The sequence below is a fragment of the Nilaparvata lugens genome, chromosome 5, assembly GCF_014356525.2.
Source record: "Nilaparvata lugens isolate BPH chromosome 5, ASM1435652v1, whole genome shotgun sequence".
Taxonomy (NCBI): domain Eukaryota; kingdom Metazoa; phylum Arthropoda; class Insecta; order Hemiptera; family Delphacidae; genus Nilaparvata; species Nilaparvata lugens.
In genome coordinates this window covers 42,382,593-42,402,531 of record NC_052508.1, presented here as the reverse complement: position 1 = coordinate 42,402,531, position 19,939 = coordinate 42,382,593, and the positions used below count along the sequence as shown (strand labels likewise).

General features: G+C 35.9%; 1 protein-coding gene across 1 annotated transcript; it reads right to left on the bottom strand.

The window, feature by feature from the left end:
• Window positions 1-17,131: 17,131 nt before the first annotated feature.
• LOC111055690 lies at window positions 17,132-18,154 on the bottom strand. Its single transcript, XM_022342953.2, has one exon. The coding sequence runs from the start codon at window positions 18,152-18,154 to the stop codon at window positions 17,132-17,134; it is 1,023 nt and encodes a 340-aa protein (XP_022198645.2).
• Window positions 18,155-19,939: the final 1,785 nt, after the last annotated feature.

Genomic DNA, 19,939 nt, shown 5'->3' with positions numbered 1-19,939 from the left:
CGAAAAACCCTGTTTTTGGCAACATTTTCGCCATTTTAGCCGCCATCTTGAATTGCATTTGATCGGAATTGTTCGTGTCGGATCCTTATAGGGAAAGGACCTTAGGTTCCAAATTTCAAGTCATTACGTTAATTGGGAGATGAGATATCGTGTACACAGACGCACATACACTCATACACACACACACACACACACATACAGACCAATACCCAAAAACCACTTTTTTGGACTCAGGGGTCCTTGGAACGTATAGAAATATAGAAATTGGGGTACCTTAATTTTTTTCGGAAAGCAATACTCTCCTTACCTATGGTAATAGGGCAAGGAAAGTAAAAATTGTCTTCCCAACTTTTCCCTCTATACCCGTTTTTGAGCATTCATTGCCTGGACCATATTCGAATAATTCACAATTTTTTATTAACTTGAAAATTTTGTTGTTCAAGAAATAACATCTTACAATTTAACACCAGCTGTTATATTTAAATATACCAGCATGAAACTGTGAAAATCCAAACACGGCTGTGTTTGAGAACAAAATACTTAATTAGAAGCGTACGAATTGGAACCTGACATGTATGAAAGCCTTATTCGTTTTCGGTAACGAACCGAAAACGAACTGAACCGATCGAAACCGAATGCGTGTGAAGCTAGCCTTATTCTGTGATTAAAACAATAGTTTTGTTCAATTTTTCAGCTTTGAAAATTCAATAATAGATGGCTCCTTCAATAAATTGTTGTTATTCAATAATAATTCTTGGGAAATGTTGGGTTTCAACAATAGTTGTTACCACAATCAAACCCATAAAGGAAATAATAGGTCAATAAGTTAAGTCTAATAAGTTCCTTTAATTCCTTTAACTCTCATGCAACGATAATCAGTATGATTTATATTCCAATTTCAACATTTCTGAGAATATAAAATATCGATAGAACCTGCTTATCAAGCTGAAATTAGTGCCGTCGTGTGTCCACCACGATAATGATGACTGGAAAAATGAACCAGAGCAATACTTATGACCCTCGACTCTCACTGTTATTGGGTACTCTATGGTCATTATTTTGTTTTTTGAATGAATTTTGTCATGAGCATGAAAAATAATCAATTGTCATATTCTTATTCTTTTTCATTCGGGGGGTTGGATAAAAAGTGTATCAATGTGGTATGAAACATGTAAAATTCGTTACTCGTCTCTCTGGAGATTTAGTCCTGAGATTGAAAAGTTTGGTTAATATTGATGTTCTGGTTGTAGGCCAGATCTAGATAAGGTGAAAGTGCTTTGACATATTCAGCAGACTTGACCATCTTAACCAAGCTGTCAACCATAGTGCTTCTAATAGAATGCTACTGTCATGTTCTGCTTAGCTGCGAAATGGGAAGTAACATAGTTTGTGACAGCCAAATGGAAGATAACTAGGTTTTAGAGCGTGTACTTTGAATGCGGTAGTTGGTAAATGTGTACTTGTCTCCCAGTGTTGTGGTTGAACGAATCCATTTCCTCGTCTATCTTCTGTAACAGTTCATATTGAGCCAGATCGGCCAGGTGATGCAATAATTCCTGTTTCGAAAGAACAGACAAAGCAAAACCTGACGCAATTGCCAAGTTAAGAATATAATTTGGGTATTCCCCAAAATCTTTTACTGAAAAGAAATTGAGAGGTCTCAGAGCAAGAAGCTGGAAATTGTTATCACCAGATACGGTGTCAACAATCTAGATTAGATAATAACGACTCTCAAGGCTATGATTATGAACAGCCAAATGAAAATAAAAGTATTGTTGCAATTTATTTAATAATATAATATATATATATATAATATTTGAGGTTAGGTTCTTTGATGTTAACTAGTCGGCGACCTTAGTAGTCGGTCGAGCCGTATATTGTGAGAATTAGCCAGACACCTTGTGGCAAATTAGTTGCGTATAAATAGCATTCGCTTAGACTAGGATCAGAGGGTTTAGTAAGCAAGCATGCCAAATGGATGTAAACAAAAAAGCAATTAAGAAAACACAAAAATATTTATTATATCAAACGAGCATGAACAAAATATGAAAACAAAACAAAAAGTTAAAGGAAATGGGATTTAACTTTATTCAGTGCAATGATACATGATGCAGTTTTGGGATGTACCAATCACAATGCCCTATTTGACCGGCGGTAAAAACGATTTAATTTAAAATGTACATGTGCAATTTATAAAAATCATAAAAATTTGTAATCTTTATTGAACGAACAGATTTATATAAACAATGTAAAATACGAGTTTAAGACTGAAATATTCACTCAATGGATAGTAATATGATATTGTTGTTTGGGGGTTGGCAACACTGGTTGCAGTTGAAAAGTTCTAAATTAGTAAGCTTTCGAAAAACATTGCGATCAGCCATTTTTCGTCAGGCATACAATTAATACAGTATTTCAAAGAGAAGTGTACTTTGGACTCAGTTAGTGCCAACGAGTAAACAACGAATTGACCTCGATGGGAAGAAGGCCACGATTGAGGGATGTTTAGTCGGAGATTGGAATACTTCAGTGCCTGACTCCATCTGGGAGTGAATTATCAAACTATTAGTAAAAATTTCGTTGAGATATAGCATAGCTCTTTAGTCACTGATGATTACGGTATTCAAGTCCTAATGACCTACATAATGATATTATCTTATATCTCAAGAATTCGGGAGGAACCAGCATTTATTTCATTATATCTTCATTGTTATTTTCTTCTTGTTGAACGGCTAAGTTCTTATCATGACTATCGACGGCTTGTTTACAGATATTCCAAATTTTACATATAGCAATGAGTGTTCAAAGAATGGAGTAACTTTGAATAGAAAAGAAAAATATTCAACTGTATAGCATTGTAAGTACAAAGAAGGACAAGAAATGGAGTCCAAAGACCTCGTCAGTATGCTTGATAGATTCAAAGCAGATTCAAAGCAAGAGCTAAAAACCGAATTTGATGAGAAGGTGAGTGTCATTACAGACAGGGTTGCAGATGTTATGAAGGAACAACTACTCAATATCAACGAAACACTTAAAGAGCAGAAGGAGAAGATAAGTCGATTGGAAAAAAGGTCAGGGAGAGAAACATAGTTGTACACGGGCTGAAGAATGATAATACGAGCGATCCAAAAAGTTTGGTTATTGAACTAATAAGAGGAAAACTCGATGTAAGAGTTGAAAACTGGGAGGTGGACTTTGTCAGAAGAATAGGAAAAAACGAAGATAATACAGCCAGACCAATTGTTCTGGCACTGACAACGCTGTCGAAAAAACGGAAGTTTTGAAGAATAGTAAGAAATTGAAAGGATCTAATATTCCTGTCTCTGAAGACTATCCTGAGGACGTTCAACAAATTAGGAAGAGCCTCAAAAACGATCTAGTAGCAGCCAGAAAAGAAGGTAAATACGCCGTAATAAAGTACGATAAATTAGTCATGATGGAATATGAGAAAGGAAATAAAAAAAGAGAGTTAAGTGTTTCTCCAACGAGTAAGGAAAGCCAGGCAAAACAAATGAGGGCATCAGATGAGAAACAGGAGGAAATAGTACCCGAAAAGACAGGAAAGGAAAGTAGCAGTGTAGAGAAAAAGGGTCCTATAGACAACTATTTCCAGATGAAAAGTAGGGATAAGAACTTGGATAGGAATGAATAGCATTTAATGGAAACTAGGCTGCCAACCAACAAAAACAGGATGATATAAAAAGCAAGAAATTCAAGAAATAAAATTTCCTCAGAAAGGTTGGTCACTGAGGGGAATTTGGACTGTAGCCCTCCAGGGTTAGTGATAGGAACACTAAATGTGAGAACTCTCTGTACGGAAGACAGACTGTGTGAATTAGAAGAAGCATTACAAGAAACAAATATAGACATTCTTGGTTTAGCAGAGGTAAGGAGAAATTCTGAAAAATTATATACAGAAAAAGCGAATTCCTTTTCTACCACTTTGTCGAGACACAAGGCAAAGAGGATTTTCAATAAAGAAACATTTAAAAGAAAAAATAAATCGAACTCAAGGGTTTCTCAGAAAGAATTGCAGTGTTGAGACTGAGAGTTGGAATCTGTAAAACGTTAAATATTTATCAAGTTTACGCTCCTAAAGTTGAATCAGATGTGATAGAATGAGAACTTTTCTACAAAACTCTTCCTACGATCTTGTCTCAAGATAAAAGCAATAATTGGAGAAACTCTACGATAATACTAGGAGATTCCAATGCACAAGTTGAATTTCAGGAAGACAACGAGGCGAATGTCGTAGGTAAATATGGATATGGAAGCAGAAACAATCAATGCTAGATGATTTCTGTTCTCAACAAGGGTTGAAGGTGATTAATTCATTTTTCAAAAAAAGAAGAGGAAGAAAGTGGACATGGATCTCTTCATATCAGCAAACAAAAAGTGAAATTGATTATGTTTTGACAGCATATAGAGGCCTTGTGGAACAGTTTGATGTAACCGGAAAAATTTAATTCTTCACAGATCACAGACTGATAACTATCATACTGTCTAAAGAATGGAATTCATTGAGACCGAGGCGTACATGAAATAAAAATGTTGTTAAAATGCTGGCACTGAATGAAACAGAGACACATGAATTAATGGCAAATGTATGACATATAATTGAAAATGAATCGCACATGACCCTGCAGGAATCATACAATTTGATGGAATCTCTGGTTGTGAGTTTTTTCAAACAATCAGCATCGACGAGACCAACAAAAATTTCACAGAACACGAAAAATATAATTTTTTTGAGAGAAGCTATGAAGAGGAAAAATCCAAAAACTGTAGAGGAAAAAATTGAGTCTAACTTTCTATGCAAATTAGCGAGATTCCATATCCAAAATGACCTAAAAATTCATAAGGATCGAATCATAACAGAAGCCTTAGAGTCAACTAGCTCAATTAAACAAATGAAAAAAAATTATTGTACGGTCTTCAATGGAACACAGGGTTGAAAGATAAACATGGAAAAATAGATAGAAGAAGACAAGGTATAATTGGAAAAGCGACACAATTCTACAAAGAGTTACTCAAATGTACTGGGAATGCGACTTTCGAATTCTCAAACGCTGCTTCCATCACAGATACTATACCAGATTTTCGAGTGCAGGAAGTAATGGATTGCATTAAATCACTAAAAAGAAACAAAATGGCTGGTAACGATAAAATCACAAACGAAATGATTCAAACTCTTGCTCCTGTGATAATAGCCTTATTAGTGAACATATTCAATAGAGTATTGAAAGAACAGCAGATCCCTCATCAGTGGAAATCAGCCGATATAAAAAAGTCTATATAAAAAAGGAGACATCTATGACATCAATAACTTCCATCCAATAAGCATCACGTCATCCATAGGAAAATTGTTCATGAGATTGTTGACAAACCGCATCCAGCGGATACTTGAAACACAACAGCCTGTCGAGCAAGCTGGTTTCCGAAAAGGATTTTCAACACTTGATAATATCCAAGTCGTCAATCAACTCATTGAAAAATGTTTGGAGTATCAAATGGATCTATATTTGGCATTTGTTGATTATCATTCGATAGTATAAGCCATGCATTCTTATTCACAGCCCTTTGGAATCAAGGTGTTCCAGAGATTTATATGAATATACTGGAGCACTATTATGAAAACAGTACTGCAAGGGTAATTCTTGAAAAACCAGGCAATTATTCCAAGCTAGAAAGAGGAGTAAAGCAAGGCGACTCGGCATCACCGATACTGTTCAATGCAGCTCTTCAAGAGGTTTTCAAATTATTAAAATGGGAGAGATTTGGCATCAATATCAATGGAAAAGTCGAGAGCTGCAGGGTATGTTGGAGGATCTCGCAAGCTCCAGTGAACAGGCTGAACTCATCATCAATCCGGATAAAAACTTCATAATGTCCAACAGAGAAAACTGTGAAATACAGATTGGGGGTAGAATGTTGAGTCTGACAAACGAAGTGGTTTATCTGGGTCAAAGCTTCTCATTTGCAACGAGGGAACAAAATGAACTGAAGAGAAGATGCAACATAGCATGGAAGAAGTATTGGGCTTTGAAGTGTAATATTTAAAATGAAGAGCTCAATAATTCAGCAAAGGCCAAAGTGATATAAAATCATGTATAATGCAAGCACTTATATTATATGGAGCACAGACCTGGGCTTGTAAGAAAACGTCGCTGAAAAAGGTTCAAGTCACTCAAACAGCAATGGAAAAAAGCATCTTGAATATAAAAAGACAACAAAGAATCAGGAACTCTTTTATAAGAAGTATTACAAACCTTGAGGATGTGACAAAAACAGTGAAGTTGCTGAAATAGGAATGGGCTGGCCACATTGCAAGATTAGAAGATGACAGATGGACGAGAAAAGTCACCAGTTTGAAGCCAACGTGGAAAACAAGAAGAGTAGGTCGACAGAAAGCCAGATGGAAGGATGATATCGTAAAGACTGCAGGTATAAACAGGATGGAGACGGCGAAAAACAGGCAAAGATGGAAAAACCTGGGGGAGGCCTACTATGCCCGTTAGTGGGCCTAGTTTCCAGAGAAATTATCAAATTTATGTATTGGAGAAGGAAATTATTGTTTTATTATATTCTTCTTTATATTATATAATTCTTTCGATTTCATTAAATTTCATAAACTATAATTTTTCATTTTGCTCGAGGAAGGGAAAAAATACTCCTGTATAATAGGAGTAAAAACTAAATTTGTATGACTGTACAGAGTCTCTTTCATTTGAAGATTTATATATGTATTCATATAAAAAAAGGAGAATTTCTCTAGTGTATTGAAAACTGAAGATGGATGGTTTGTAATAGATTGTACATTGTTTTTCTAATGATGTATTGAAGAATGTTGTCTGGAGACCAAATAAAGGCTTCATTCATTTATTTATTCATTTATTGTTGTTTGGACTATTTGACAGTACTAAATTATGTCATAGTGGAGTATTTAAAATCCACCAATGAGAGTGGATATTTGAATTCTATGTAAATTGAAAAGATGAAAGTATGGTTGTAATAGAATAGGAGAAGATCCATACCCACTTGCTTGCCAGAGGTCACCAGGGACGCCCACCAATTTTGAGAGCACAAGACTAGATCCCTTTTTAAATAATTTTGCATTAAAATATGAAGTTTGTTTGGGTAATTGAAAATAAATTTCATAAGACTCAGTGAGGTCATAGTATGACATGAGTCATCAAATTAAAATATTTCCATTGGAGAAGATGACAGAAGCCCACCAGAAACGGTCTAGATCATCGAAACGAATCCAGATCACCATCATAATTGTGAAAAATCGACAGGTGAGTTCATTTGAAAAAGTTATTAAGGAGGGCCCTCAGTGCTACGAAATAATCACAATTGAATAAAGCTAGCTCTTTGAAGGGTTATTCAAATATTGAAATTTGCGCAAATATTTAAACATGAAGGGAATATCATAAAGAAAAATTTGTGATATTTGAATATTTAAGTATGCACAGATGAAATATCTATTGATTTTTTGATATATTATATTATATGCTCACTTGACTATTTTTTCTATCAGTAATTCATAAAGATTTTTATGAAGCTCATGTTCATGAGATAAATTGATTCATCTGAATTCCACCAGAGGCTGAACCCAAGCCATGAGATTTTTTTTAATATTTATGTTCTTTATATTTATTGGAAGTGAGATTTATAAATTTCATTCAACAAGCAGCAGCAAGTTGACAACTGAGCCACATAAGTTGGGAAAATATATGCTGATTAAAGAAGCACACATGATGTATCAATTGATGCTAATAAACAAAGTAAAATCTTTAGTGAGCTATCTGTGATATTTTCAATACATATATTTTCTCATACTATTTTTATACTTGTTGTCCTATTTTTTATTATTGCTCGTTGATATTTTCATGTAATTATATCTTTTTATTTGTTGAATGGTGTACCCTTCATTTATGATCCTATCTTCATGCATGACCAATCTTGTTATAGTCTATTTTATTACCAGTATTGACATATTATTCGAATTATCAACCGACTATATCCTTCACAGAATAAGTTGGATGAATGGGCGATATACAGCATTTATTATTAAATCTCTGGAAATAAAACGTGCTCAGGATTTACTTAGATTATTCAGAATGATCACATTCAATTTGGAAGAACTCAAGGGTCATAGTATTAAGTTGCAGCAGCAATATAAATTAATAGAATTTATAAGGTATTCTGATAGAGTATTGCCTTTGATTCCACTGTATCATCTTACACTGCTGACCTTTTTGTCAGATGTTGGGGAGTGGCATTGGTGACAATACCATATTGTCTAGCACAGAAATCAGAGCCCTCAAATCTATCTACTTTTTCTGCATCTATAATTGTGGAGTCGACCCGATCAGCTATGAGAACTGTAAATTACTAAAGCAGTCGACGTTTGCAGTCATCAAAAGCAGAGAATACTTTATTTGAGGTCCTAGTAGAGCTGGTAAGAAACTGGTGGTATTTTTCTTTCAGGAGTCACAAAAATATTAAATTTATTCAAAAATCTTTGCTCTACCGACTGAGGCCAAGCAGGGCACATGCGACGCAAAATATAACGTCACACAAGCAAGACCGAAGATTCAATAAAGACTGTTATCTTAGTTCTTCGATTTGTTATCCTTGTTGAGGATTGAATACAGCTTTTTTATAATCTGCTTGACCAGGTTGAGGCTGTGCAATGGCTAAAAATAAACTTTCCACTGCTGATATTTTTCAAAGTTTTTCGATTTGTGTATAATAAAGCTATTAAAATGAAATAGTTTTCTCAGGAAGACATTTTTTTCCGATCATTACTTTTCGAGATATGAGTACCTAAAGTTTGAATTTTTGGGACAGAACATTTCAAATCCAGGTAAGAGATAAATCCATGAGATTTGGAGGATAAGTTCTTCATGGCATTGTTAATTGAATAAAACAAGAATCTTTTGAAAATATCAGTTACTGATGAAGTTATTCAATCTACCAAAAATGACCGAAGATAACTCAACTAAAAGTTATTTTCTGTCATTTTTGGTGAATTGAATAACTTTATCAAAAATTGATATTTTTAGAAAATTTTTGTTTTATTCAATCAAAGTTACCTTGAAGAATTTATCCTCTAAATCTCATGAATCTATCTCTTACGGCTTTTGAAATGTTCTGTAGGCTACCAAATATTTAAACTTTAGGCGCTCATATCTCAAAAAGTAATCATCAGAAAAAAATGTTTTCCTGAGAAAACTATTTCATATTGATAGCTTTATTATATACAAATCAAAAATTTCAAAAAATATCACCAGTAGAAAGTTTATTTTTAGCCTTTGCATAGCCTTAATTCAAATGCTGTTAGTACAGTATCTGATCTTTCCAGGTACTCAATTCTATTTCATTTCATGATTAGGAAATGTTTGGCTTCCTGTTCACGCTAGCTAATATTGGGGCACCGAGATTCGCTCGTTATTTATTTATTGATAAACAGAACACAATTCTTCAAAATGATTGGGGAAGGACAAACAGGCACAGACCAAAACTGTTTCTTCCCTAATTTCGATTTATACACTATAAACGGCCCAAAATGTAGGTTATGTTTCATACATTTGAATTCGGGTCCAATTTTGAGTCGAAAAATTGGAAAACAGGAAAGTTCTAATTTAGTTTGTTTATAAACCAAATTGAATAACAAAATAACACTCACTGATCATTCAAAACTGTAAAATAATGATTAAATTTGAATATTATGATATACTCCAATTTAGAGTGATAAACCATGTCATGTCAACAAATTGATTATTTTGATAAAATTTCGAGATAATATTTCTCGCGAGATATGGTAAGCTGATTGAATGATTACACAGCTCATCTCCTACACAGGCACATGCATCTTCTGTTATTGACAGACGACGAAATTATATAGAAATCTGCTCTTCCAGTATTGAATTATCCTTTTAATGTCCTTCAGCGTGTTTTCCCAGGGATTAGACATAGTGAAATTGAATTTTTATATCATAAATCCACTATGTTCCAAATTTTGTGAAAATTGTTAGAGCCGTTTTCGAGATCTGTTGAACATAAATAACCAGATATAAAAATACAGAAATTGCTAGCGTAATATTATAGGATAAGTCAAGTCATAGATTTGGTTAGGAATTGAAAAATGAGACATCGTACTGTCAAATATTTTATAGTGGCGCTAAGAAATGAATGGATTCTTAAAAAATCTGGTGTGGTACACTCACAAAACTTTCCTTCCTCATTGAACTGTAAGCCTCATTCTTAAGAGCAATGTTATAATTCGGAAAAAGGGCTGAAACAAGTACTTCGTTCTAGCAAGTTTTGGACGCTATTTTCCAACCGATAATCATGAAAATGGTACCAAATTGTTCAGAAAGATTTGGACATCTCGGGCTGTAATGCAAAATTTTGATATCACTTATCAATTTTTTCTATTGAACGTCAAACTTTGCCAAATTTTCTCCAAGTTCATCAAATTTTAAAGTCATTTTATAGTTGGAAAATTGGAATTTGGCGGTACGGCGCGAGATGTCCAAATCTTTCTGAACAATTCGGTACCATTTCCATGATTATTGGTTGGAAAATATCGTCCAAAACATGCTAGAACGAAGTACCTGCAAAGTACTCTCAATCGAGAAAGCTTCAATTCCGTACTAGCCTTTCGAAACTGGGACGTACAGTCCCAAACTGCTATGATTGTGAGTACACACACTCACACACAACCGGAAAACTGGTTTTCGGTCGTCCAAACAATTGATTGTTTTTGTTCAATGAGATATTGTCTTCTTGTCTGCGCTATTGTGTTTTATGTTATCTATATATATAAAAGCGAAATGGCACTCACTCACTGACTGACTCACTCACTCACTCACTGGCAGAACTAAAAATCTACTGGACCAAAAACGTTCAAATTTGGTAGGTATGTTCAGTTGGCCCTTTAGAGGCACACTAAGAAATCTTTTGGCAATATTTAAACTCTAAGGGCTGTTTTTCAGGGTTTAAAGTTCGTCTTTTAGCATGTATATTCTTCTTCTACCAATCTCTTAATTATAATTGAAATTTCCATATCATATGTTACTATAGAACTATAATCTAGATAGAGTACCTCTTCAAAACAGTTGTTAATTAACTGGCAACTAAATTAATCATTTTGTCAGGTTGGCATTAAGTTGAGATGACTTTGTTAGGTTGGCACCAAGTTGAAGATTTAAATGCAGTTATCGTGGAAAAATTGATTGGGCACTGCTACTTCAATCCCAGGAATATTATATTACTAGCCATCAGGCTCGCTTCGCTCGCCATATCCGTTTAGCCAGACGTTTAGTCTGGACCCCCGACTGGATTGTCCTAACATATGATAAAATGCTCTTGCGAGCCTGCCGATCTCATTCTTGTACGATCCAGTCGGGGGTCCAGGGGGTGGAGCCCCCTGGCTAGACAGATATGGCGAGCAAAGCAAGCCTGTCGGCTAGTATATTATATTCATATATGCTCTATTATTCTATATGCTTATATAGTAGTTTGACATCCATATTATTATTTATTCACATCTAATTCCAATATCACATGAAATCTGTACTATATTCTATTTGTACAGCAATTTGGGAGACATGGTTCATTCTTCTCTCATCGAATTCTTTATTTTCCACGTTCGGCCATGCATGGCAATTCAAATTGAACCCAGAAACTTTACATGATAACACCCGGCAAAAACTAATGTACAGTATGACACTGTACATTGTCATTGTCCAGGAGTGGTAACGTTGGGGGGGGGGGGAGATTGCGCAGACTGCGTCCTTGTCATTGTAGTGAGGGGGGGTTTCCAATAAGGTCAATATTGTAACAACTGACGATCTTCTTGTTTGGAATGTTTTCTGAATCACATTTTCTGATTATGTTTCTGAATTTCTGAAACATTTCAATTTTTTACACCAAATCACAATCTGAGAGTATAGATTAGAATAAAACGAACAATTTTAAATTTTGATAGATTGATAGTAAAACTTTTGTAAAAACATGAAAAAAAACATTAAATTCACAAAATAAAGAATAAAACCACTTAAATTTCGAGCTCGAAAATATAACGTTCACTTTAGCTATATAACAGCTGTTTCATGTTATCTAATAAAATCCAATTTGATTTGATTTGATTTATTATATTATTGGGATAATTTTTTGTTTGTGATTTTCCCTGATAATATACAAAAATACATTGAAATATTTGATCCTGTACTCCAAACAATATTATCACTGGAAAAATTAATTCCAAAATCAAAATAAATATATTTAAATCTCAAGAATGAAGAATCATGATTTTTATTTGTCTATGCATGAATTATTTTATTAACAGCCTTCTGCACTTACTGTATCCATATAATACTAGTTGTCAGGTTCGCTCCGCTTGCCGTATCTGTTTAGCCAGACATTTAGTCTGTACCCAAGACTGGATTGTCCCAACATATTATGATAAAAATGAAAAATGCAGGTGAGCGAAGTGAGCCTGCTGATCTCATTCTTGGACAACCCAGTCGGGGGTCCAGGGGGCAGAGCTTCCTGGCTTGATGGATATGGTGAGCAAAGCGAGCCTGACGGCTAGTAGTAATATAATATTCCCAGGAATAGCTTTGATTGAAGTAGCAGTACTCAATCAATTTTTCCGCGATAAATCAGGAAAACCTTAATAGGTATTTAGGAGGTACTGAATAAATTGGTATTTAGGAGGTCCTGGATAAATGCATTTCAATCTTTAACTTGGCGCCAACCTAACAAAGTCAACTCAACTTGATGCCAATCTGACAAAATTTTTAATTTAGTTACCAGAACAACTGTTTCAAAGAGGTACTCTCTCTAGATTATAGTTCTATATTAACATATGTTATGGACATTTCAATTATAATTACAATATATTGGAATAAGAAGAATATACATGCTAAAAGACGAACTTTAAACCCTTAAAAACCAACCTTAAGGTTAAAATATCGCCAAAAGATTTCTTAGTGCGCCTCTAAAGGGCCAACTGAACATACCTACCAAATTTGAACGTTTTTGGTCTGGTAGATTTTTAGTTCTGCGAGTAAGTGAGTGAGTGAGTAAGTCAGTCAGTGAGTGAGTGCCATTTTGCTTTTATATATATATATATAGATAGAAAACTCATATATTAATGAACTTGTATGTCGATTTAGAAGAATTAGTCAAAGGAAGTGTTATTTGATAACACTGTTGAAGCAATAGAGTACCATCTATAGCCAGCCTACTCAAAAGCAAATCAGTCATGTTAGAACAGCCGCAGAATGGGTAGACAATGCTAATGCAGTGTATAATGATAATAATGATGGACTTTCCTAGGGAGAGAAGACTGATGTGAGAGTGAGTGCGCGTGAGTAAATGAATTTTACCACTTCTGGGACACCTCAAGGTCATCCACTCCTGGGACACCTCAAGGTCACCCATGACATCATAACCTAACCTAACCCAAGTTTTTGATATCTAACCTAACCTAACCCAAGTTTTTGATATCTAACCTAACCTAACCTAAGTTTTTGATATCTAACATAACCTAATTAAATAAAATTCTTCTTCTTCTTCTTCTTCTTCTTCTCTTCTTCTTCTTCTTCTTCTTCTTCTTCTTCTTCTTCTTCTTCTTCTTCTTCCTCTTCTAAAAATAAATAGAGAAGTTTTCCTTGTAGTCAAATTTTCCTTGTAGTCGAACTTTCCTTGTTGATAAACGTTGAAGTAAATTAATCCATGATCATTCATCCCAAATCCAACTTAAATCAAAATTAAATCAAACCCAAATCAAACTTAAATCAAAGCTAAATCAAAATTAAATCAAAATTAAATCAAAATTGAATCAAACTTTAATCAAAGCTAAATCAAAATTAAATCAAAATTAAATCAAACCTAAATCAAAGCTAAATCAAAATTAAATCAAAATTAAATCAAACTTAAATCAAAGCTAAATCAAAATTAAATCAAAATTAAATCAAAATAAAATCAAACTTAAATCAAACTTAAATCAAAATAAAATCAAACTTAAATCAAACTTAGTATATATACGATCATATATAAACATTATTTGTCCCATAGCAGTTGTTATTTGGAAAAATGAACACTCCCAACTGTCTAAAAATAAATAGAGAAGTTTTCCTTGTAGTCGAACTTTCCTTGTTGATAAACGTTGAAGTAAATTAATCCATGATCATTCGTCCCAAAGCAGTTGTTATTCAAAAAATATTCAATTAACCCTCCCAACTGTTGATGGGTTGAAAAAAAAAAAATTCAAAAGAAATAAAGAATTGTAGTCGGATTTTCCTTGTTGATAAACTTTGAAGTAAATTAATCTGTAACTATTCGTATCAAAGCAGCTGTTATTTGAAAGTATTAAATTAAAACCCTCCCAACAGTTGATGGGTTAAAAAATATTTCAAAAATAAAAAGAGAAGTTTCCTTGTAGTCAGATTTTCCTTGTTGATAAACTTTGAAGTAGTAGTAATTGAATCTGTAACTATTTGTCCTCATTTTGTTCATTCACTATTGTATGTAGTATGTATTATGTATTAATATATAGTATTATGTAGTATGCATTAATATATAATCTTTACCTAATCTATTCTATAGATTTATTATTATGACTATTTATATCCAATAAATAGAGAATTTTCCTTGTAGTCAGAGCTATGGGTGTGTACCATCAACAGCAGCATACTGCCCCCACCACCATGGGCTGGCTTGCTTGAGCTCCGGCCTGAGCCCCGGCCTGAGCCCCGGCCTGAGCCCCGGCCTGAGCCCCGGCCTGAGCCCCAGCACATGCCCCGGCACATGCCCCGGCCCATTGCTTGAGCCCCAGCCTGAGCCCCGGCACATGCCCCGGCACATGCCGCGGTACAAGCCCTTGCACAAGCCCCGGCCCAAGCATATGCACTGCATCCCTTATTTTTCAAAATAAATAGAGAATTGTAGTCGAATTTTCCTTGTTGATAAACAAAGCATAGCAACCTAATTTCTTACCTATATGAGGAAGTAGAATAATCAATAATAACAAATGGTTCATTTCACATAGTATTTATTGACAAACATATACTCAATCTTCAGTATTGAACAGAATATACAGCTGAAGAAGTCTTTCTCCTCAGCTATAATCATTGTTGGTGACATAATGCTCAACTGATGGCTTATTCCTTTCACGAACAATGCATGGATGTCCATCAACTTCGTCATATCCCCCAGTAGATGGCAGTGGCACAGGTATGCGTACAGCTTTGTAGATGCTAATCTCAAAAGCCGAATCACCAGATGTTCCATCCTCCAGCCTGAATCGTTTCACATGTCCTGCACTATCATTTTTTGTAAATCCTGCAAATTTAATCTCCTTTTGACCCAGTCCCAGCAGACACATAGATTGATGTCCGCATATAAAATCACACTTGTAGTATTGGTCCTGATTGAGAACACTCAACACAATCTTCACATCCTTATCCCTCCAGTTGGGTACCTTCTCAAGATTAACAATAGCAACCATTCTACCCTTATCCAACTTGAAGAAAGATTTTAGCAGTATGCAAGTGTCATCAAACATGACAGTGAATCTCATTGCAAGTCCTGGTGGGCAATGACGCATTGCCCTCTTGTTGATATTATCCTTGATACTCTTCATAGTTTGCGTGAAAACTTCCAGCAGGAAACATTTCACATCGGTGGAGGTCACATGAGTATTTCTCAATGGGTTGTGAAGATCATCGCATACATAGAAAACGTTGCAATCCTTGACTGCATCAACAGCAGCCTGCTGCTCCTGCCTGAGTCGTGTGCATGCACAACTATGAGATTAACAATCTGCACAAAACTCTAAATGACCACTCTCCTTGAAAAAGTCACTCAATGTCATTATACCATGATAATTCAGTTCAGCTTCGAGCTCACTAACTGCATTAAGCAGATAACGTTCACGTTCACTGTCTGACAACATTGTAAGACTGAGTGCATTTTGTTGTCAGCATCATTTTTTTATACTCTGCTTGCTGAGTGGTGGGGGTAACCCATTTCCTGTTTCAATAGGTCTGTATGACATCATATGATTGCACAATATTGTAAAAGTAAACAGTCAACTAACAAGTGACATTTTTTCCAAATAACGTGACAATTGATAGTTGACAGTTGATTGACAGTTGACTAATTTTCAACAGGTCTGTGTGATGCAAACTAACTTAACACTATATGAGTGGGGATAGTAATTGATAAAGCATAGAGTTGATTGCAATACTGGTATATTTATTAACGCAAATGAACATTTACTGTATTGAAAAAACTACAACAAAACGATCTATCTTCAAACAAAGTTCTCTTAATCCAGTCATGTAGAACATGAACAATCTTCAATGAACAAAATAGCTGTTGTATGTCAGAAGATCCTCCATTGTTGACTGGCAAATCTGGAATTGTTAGATTTGACAACTTTATCCGCACAGTCTCGATAAAGTTGAGTAGGTGATGTTCCGGGCAGTATACTCCACCATCCATCTTCTTCATCAGTAGCTCCAAATTGGGTGTCTCAGGATAGAAGTATGGCAATGATAGGTCTATGTACTCCACATTGTTCAGTTGCAGCAGCGAATCCAACAGAGTAATCTGCTCATATCCATAGACAAAGATGTTTATTGGACGTTGATTGTTCTGAACAAACCACCTTCCAACTGTTCCGCATACAATATCCCTCAATGCTGAATAGGGAAGATGTGTTTGTCCTGCTCCACCATAGTATGCCCACCGTAGTCCATGTTTAGCTTGATGTATACAGTTGCTGTTGATGAGCTCACTAGTCTTGAGTAGAGCATCAGAGTAGGGAGGTTTAAAAAAGTGATGATGAGTTGTCACATGATGCTCATTATCCTGCTCCAGGATTGCCATCTCCTTCACAATAAACTTGTTGTCCAATCCTTCAAAGCCTTGAAAGTCCATCAGGTACAGTGGTAGTGGTCCAAAAATGTTGTCAGCTCTACTTGGCAAGGGTGATGGCCAGTCATCTTCTGCTGTAGTGTAGCCTTCATCAAGTCCAGTTATACTTGTAGAAGCATCCCGCATCAGTGGTCGTCCGCCAATAACACATCCCACAACATCCTCCCTTTCACTTGAAGAAGAAAAAGAAGACATTTCCCCTTCCACTATAACGTTTTGGTACTTCAGCAGCTTCGACATGACTGAAAGCTGCATACATGTTGTAAACAAGATTGTCATCGCCCTGAATGCTTTCATAGGGGTAGTATTTGTTGTTCAAAAACACCCAAATATCCTCCATACCACACTTGTCAAATTTTGAACTGTTTGATGCTGCTACACCTTGTCTTGCAGTTTGCAGCCCAACTATAATGTAACGAGGCTTCTCATGCTGAGCTGTTGACTTGACAGTCCATGTATGCTTTGTTGCTTGTGGCAGGGTTGGATATGTGTACAACTCCCAATGGCAGAATGGTATATTGATTGCTGTCTCATTCTGCACAATCTGTAGCAGACGCATTCTTACATCATCAGTCACCTCTACATAGGGCATTCTCCACAAAAGCTTTGTAATTACAACATTAGCAGCAGCCACATTCACACAGTCCAAAAAGGTTGCACTGACTCTCAGCACCAACTCCTGTTTCACATTGAGTAAAATTTGTCTATAGTTCTCAGCAAAGCCCAGTAGGTATCTCAGGGGTACATCCATTACAGTTGTGTTGGTGCCATTAGCAGCAAAATCAGCAAATCCATCATCTGAGCTAAACTTGTAGCCGGCTCCTTCCATTTTGCACTTTTCATCTCGGTCAAATGTCATTGCATTCTTCATTAGACTGGTAACTCCTGAATTACGTATACCATCCACTTCAACTCCATTGATTTCATAGCGTATCTCTGAAAACAGGTTGGCAAAGAATCCAGACACACATGGTGTTCCAGCCACAGCAGCATTGTCAGCTCCACATACAGTATACTCTAGATGTAGATAGCTCTCTGAAGGTAGTGTGTAGATATCTTGTTGCTGGATTGGTATCCTCACTTCATCGTTGGCATTGAAGCTTGCAGTATAGGGGGCATGAGAATGGTACTCAATACCTGTGATACTGTCGTCTGAGGAAGGTCCTCGTCGTGTCACATCCAAAACTCCCATTTCTCCTATTGTCTAACTTGACAGCCTCATTCCTTCAAATACTCAATGCTCCTTGATGTTAATTTCACCGAGGTTGAATGCTGAATGAATCTTTGTTTCCTTTTATCTTCTTTTATAGGTGGAAGAAGATGATGATGGAGAGAAGAAGGAGGAGGATGGACTGCAGCCTCCATATTCAATCCTTGATTCCACTTTTTAAATAATAACACCATTTCACTTGTGTTGTCTTAGATGCAGAGCTATATTAATCTCTTCTCCTCTATTATTTATCAGACGTCCGTTCTCGTCAACTACCTGCAGTGTAATGCTACCAATCTGCTTGACGTCTACAGGTAAATAGATTACATTCTGCACAGTCACCATCATTTTATACCCAGGATCAACATTAGGGTAAAACTCATAGATCACGTGATCTTTGATTCCATTGGAGTAGGATCCAGTAACAATGTTATATGTGACGTATTACATTAGGTCTACTGATTTGTACAGTAGTATCACTTCTAGTAGACATGTTGGCCCCTATTGTTTGAGTATTAGTGAATCCTAACAGCTTTCCTATTGAATTTGATGGACTGAAATCCAGCTTAGCAGTGGTCAAAACTAAACACTTCAAGGTTGATGGATCTATAGTTGCCTGGAATTCAATATCATGCACCAACAGCCTTTGTGCAAGCAAGTCAGCAATTGTGGTAAATTCAAAACTACCTGTTGGTAATGATACATAATGCATAACCAAATCTTTACTGGTAGTAGTAGTAGTAGTAGCCCTTGTACGCCTTTTGCCAATAACCTCCTCATCTTCATCCTCATCAGATTCCCCAGGTTTATGTTTAGAGATCACACTATTCCAGTAGCTATGGAACTTTGATTTTGCCATACTCTGAAGCTCGTCATGTGTTATCTCTGCACTAGTATCACCCTTCTTAGGAATTCTATTACTTGCATAAAAATGTAGTACATTGTTAAAACCTTCCTCAATATTTGGTATTGAGTTACAACTTGTAAAGCCAGTTAATCCAATTTCCCAGTCACCACTGCTCACATCAAGTGGTGGAAAATAATTGGTCTCCAGAACTGACGTTTTACCTCCAAAATAGAGCATCATGATGCTGCCTGCTCAATATACATTTATACCATGACTATCAATTTCCCTTCATCAGCCTTATATACTAAGAGTAAAGGGTAAAAGAAATATAGATGGACAGATTGTGATATTAATCAATTTTAATTATAATAATTATCAATCAAGAACTTCAAACACAAAAATGTCCACAGATATGTGAGTATAGATCCTCCTGCTTCTGCTCATAGTTATACTCGATCCTTGATGCTGGCTCCAGTCCTCGCTGCATGTAGTCAATAAACTCCTGTGGTGGTCTCAGGTTGCCGAATCCATCAAAGTATTGGGTGACATTATCCTTTTTCACATAGCACACCCAATGTGTGCCTGCTCCACTGCTGGTATCCAGGTTGATGATACCACACTCTTGTCTCAAGAGTCCATCCAATGGTAGGACATCCCGCATAAACACTCCTTGAAAGTGTTTCAGCTTTAGACGACACACATACTTGTAGAGGTCTGCATCCGTGAGTGCTCGGTCAGGCAGAGCAATCATCATCTTCTGCATTGGCAATGGTGGTGTGCCCCGTTTCCCGTTCCCTGTTGACGTCTCAGATGAAGACCTTTACCTTTCTTGGACAATGTCTGCTGACGTCTCAGATAAAGTCCTTTACCTTTCTTGGACAATGTGTGCTGACTTTTCCTGGAATTCTTCTTCTTACAAC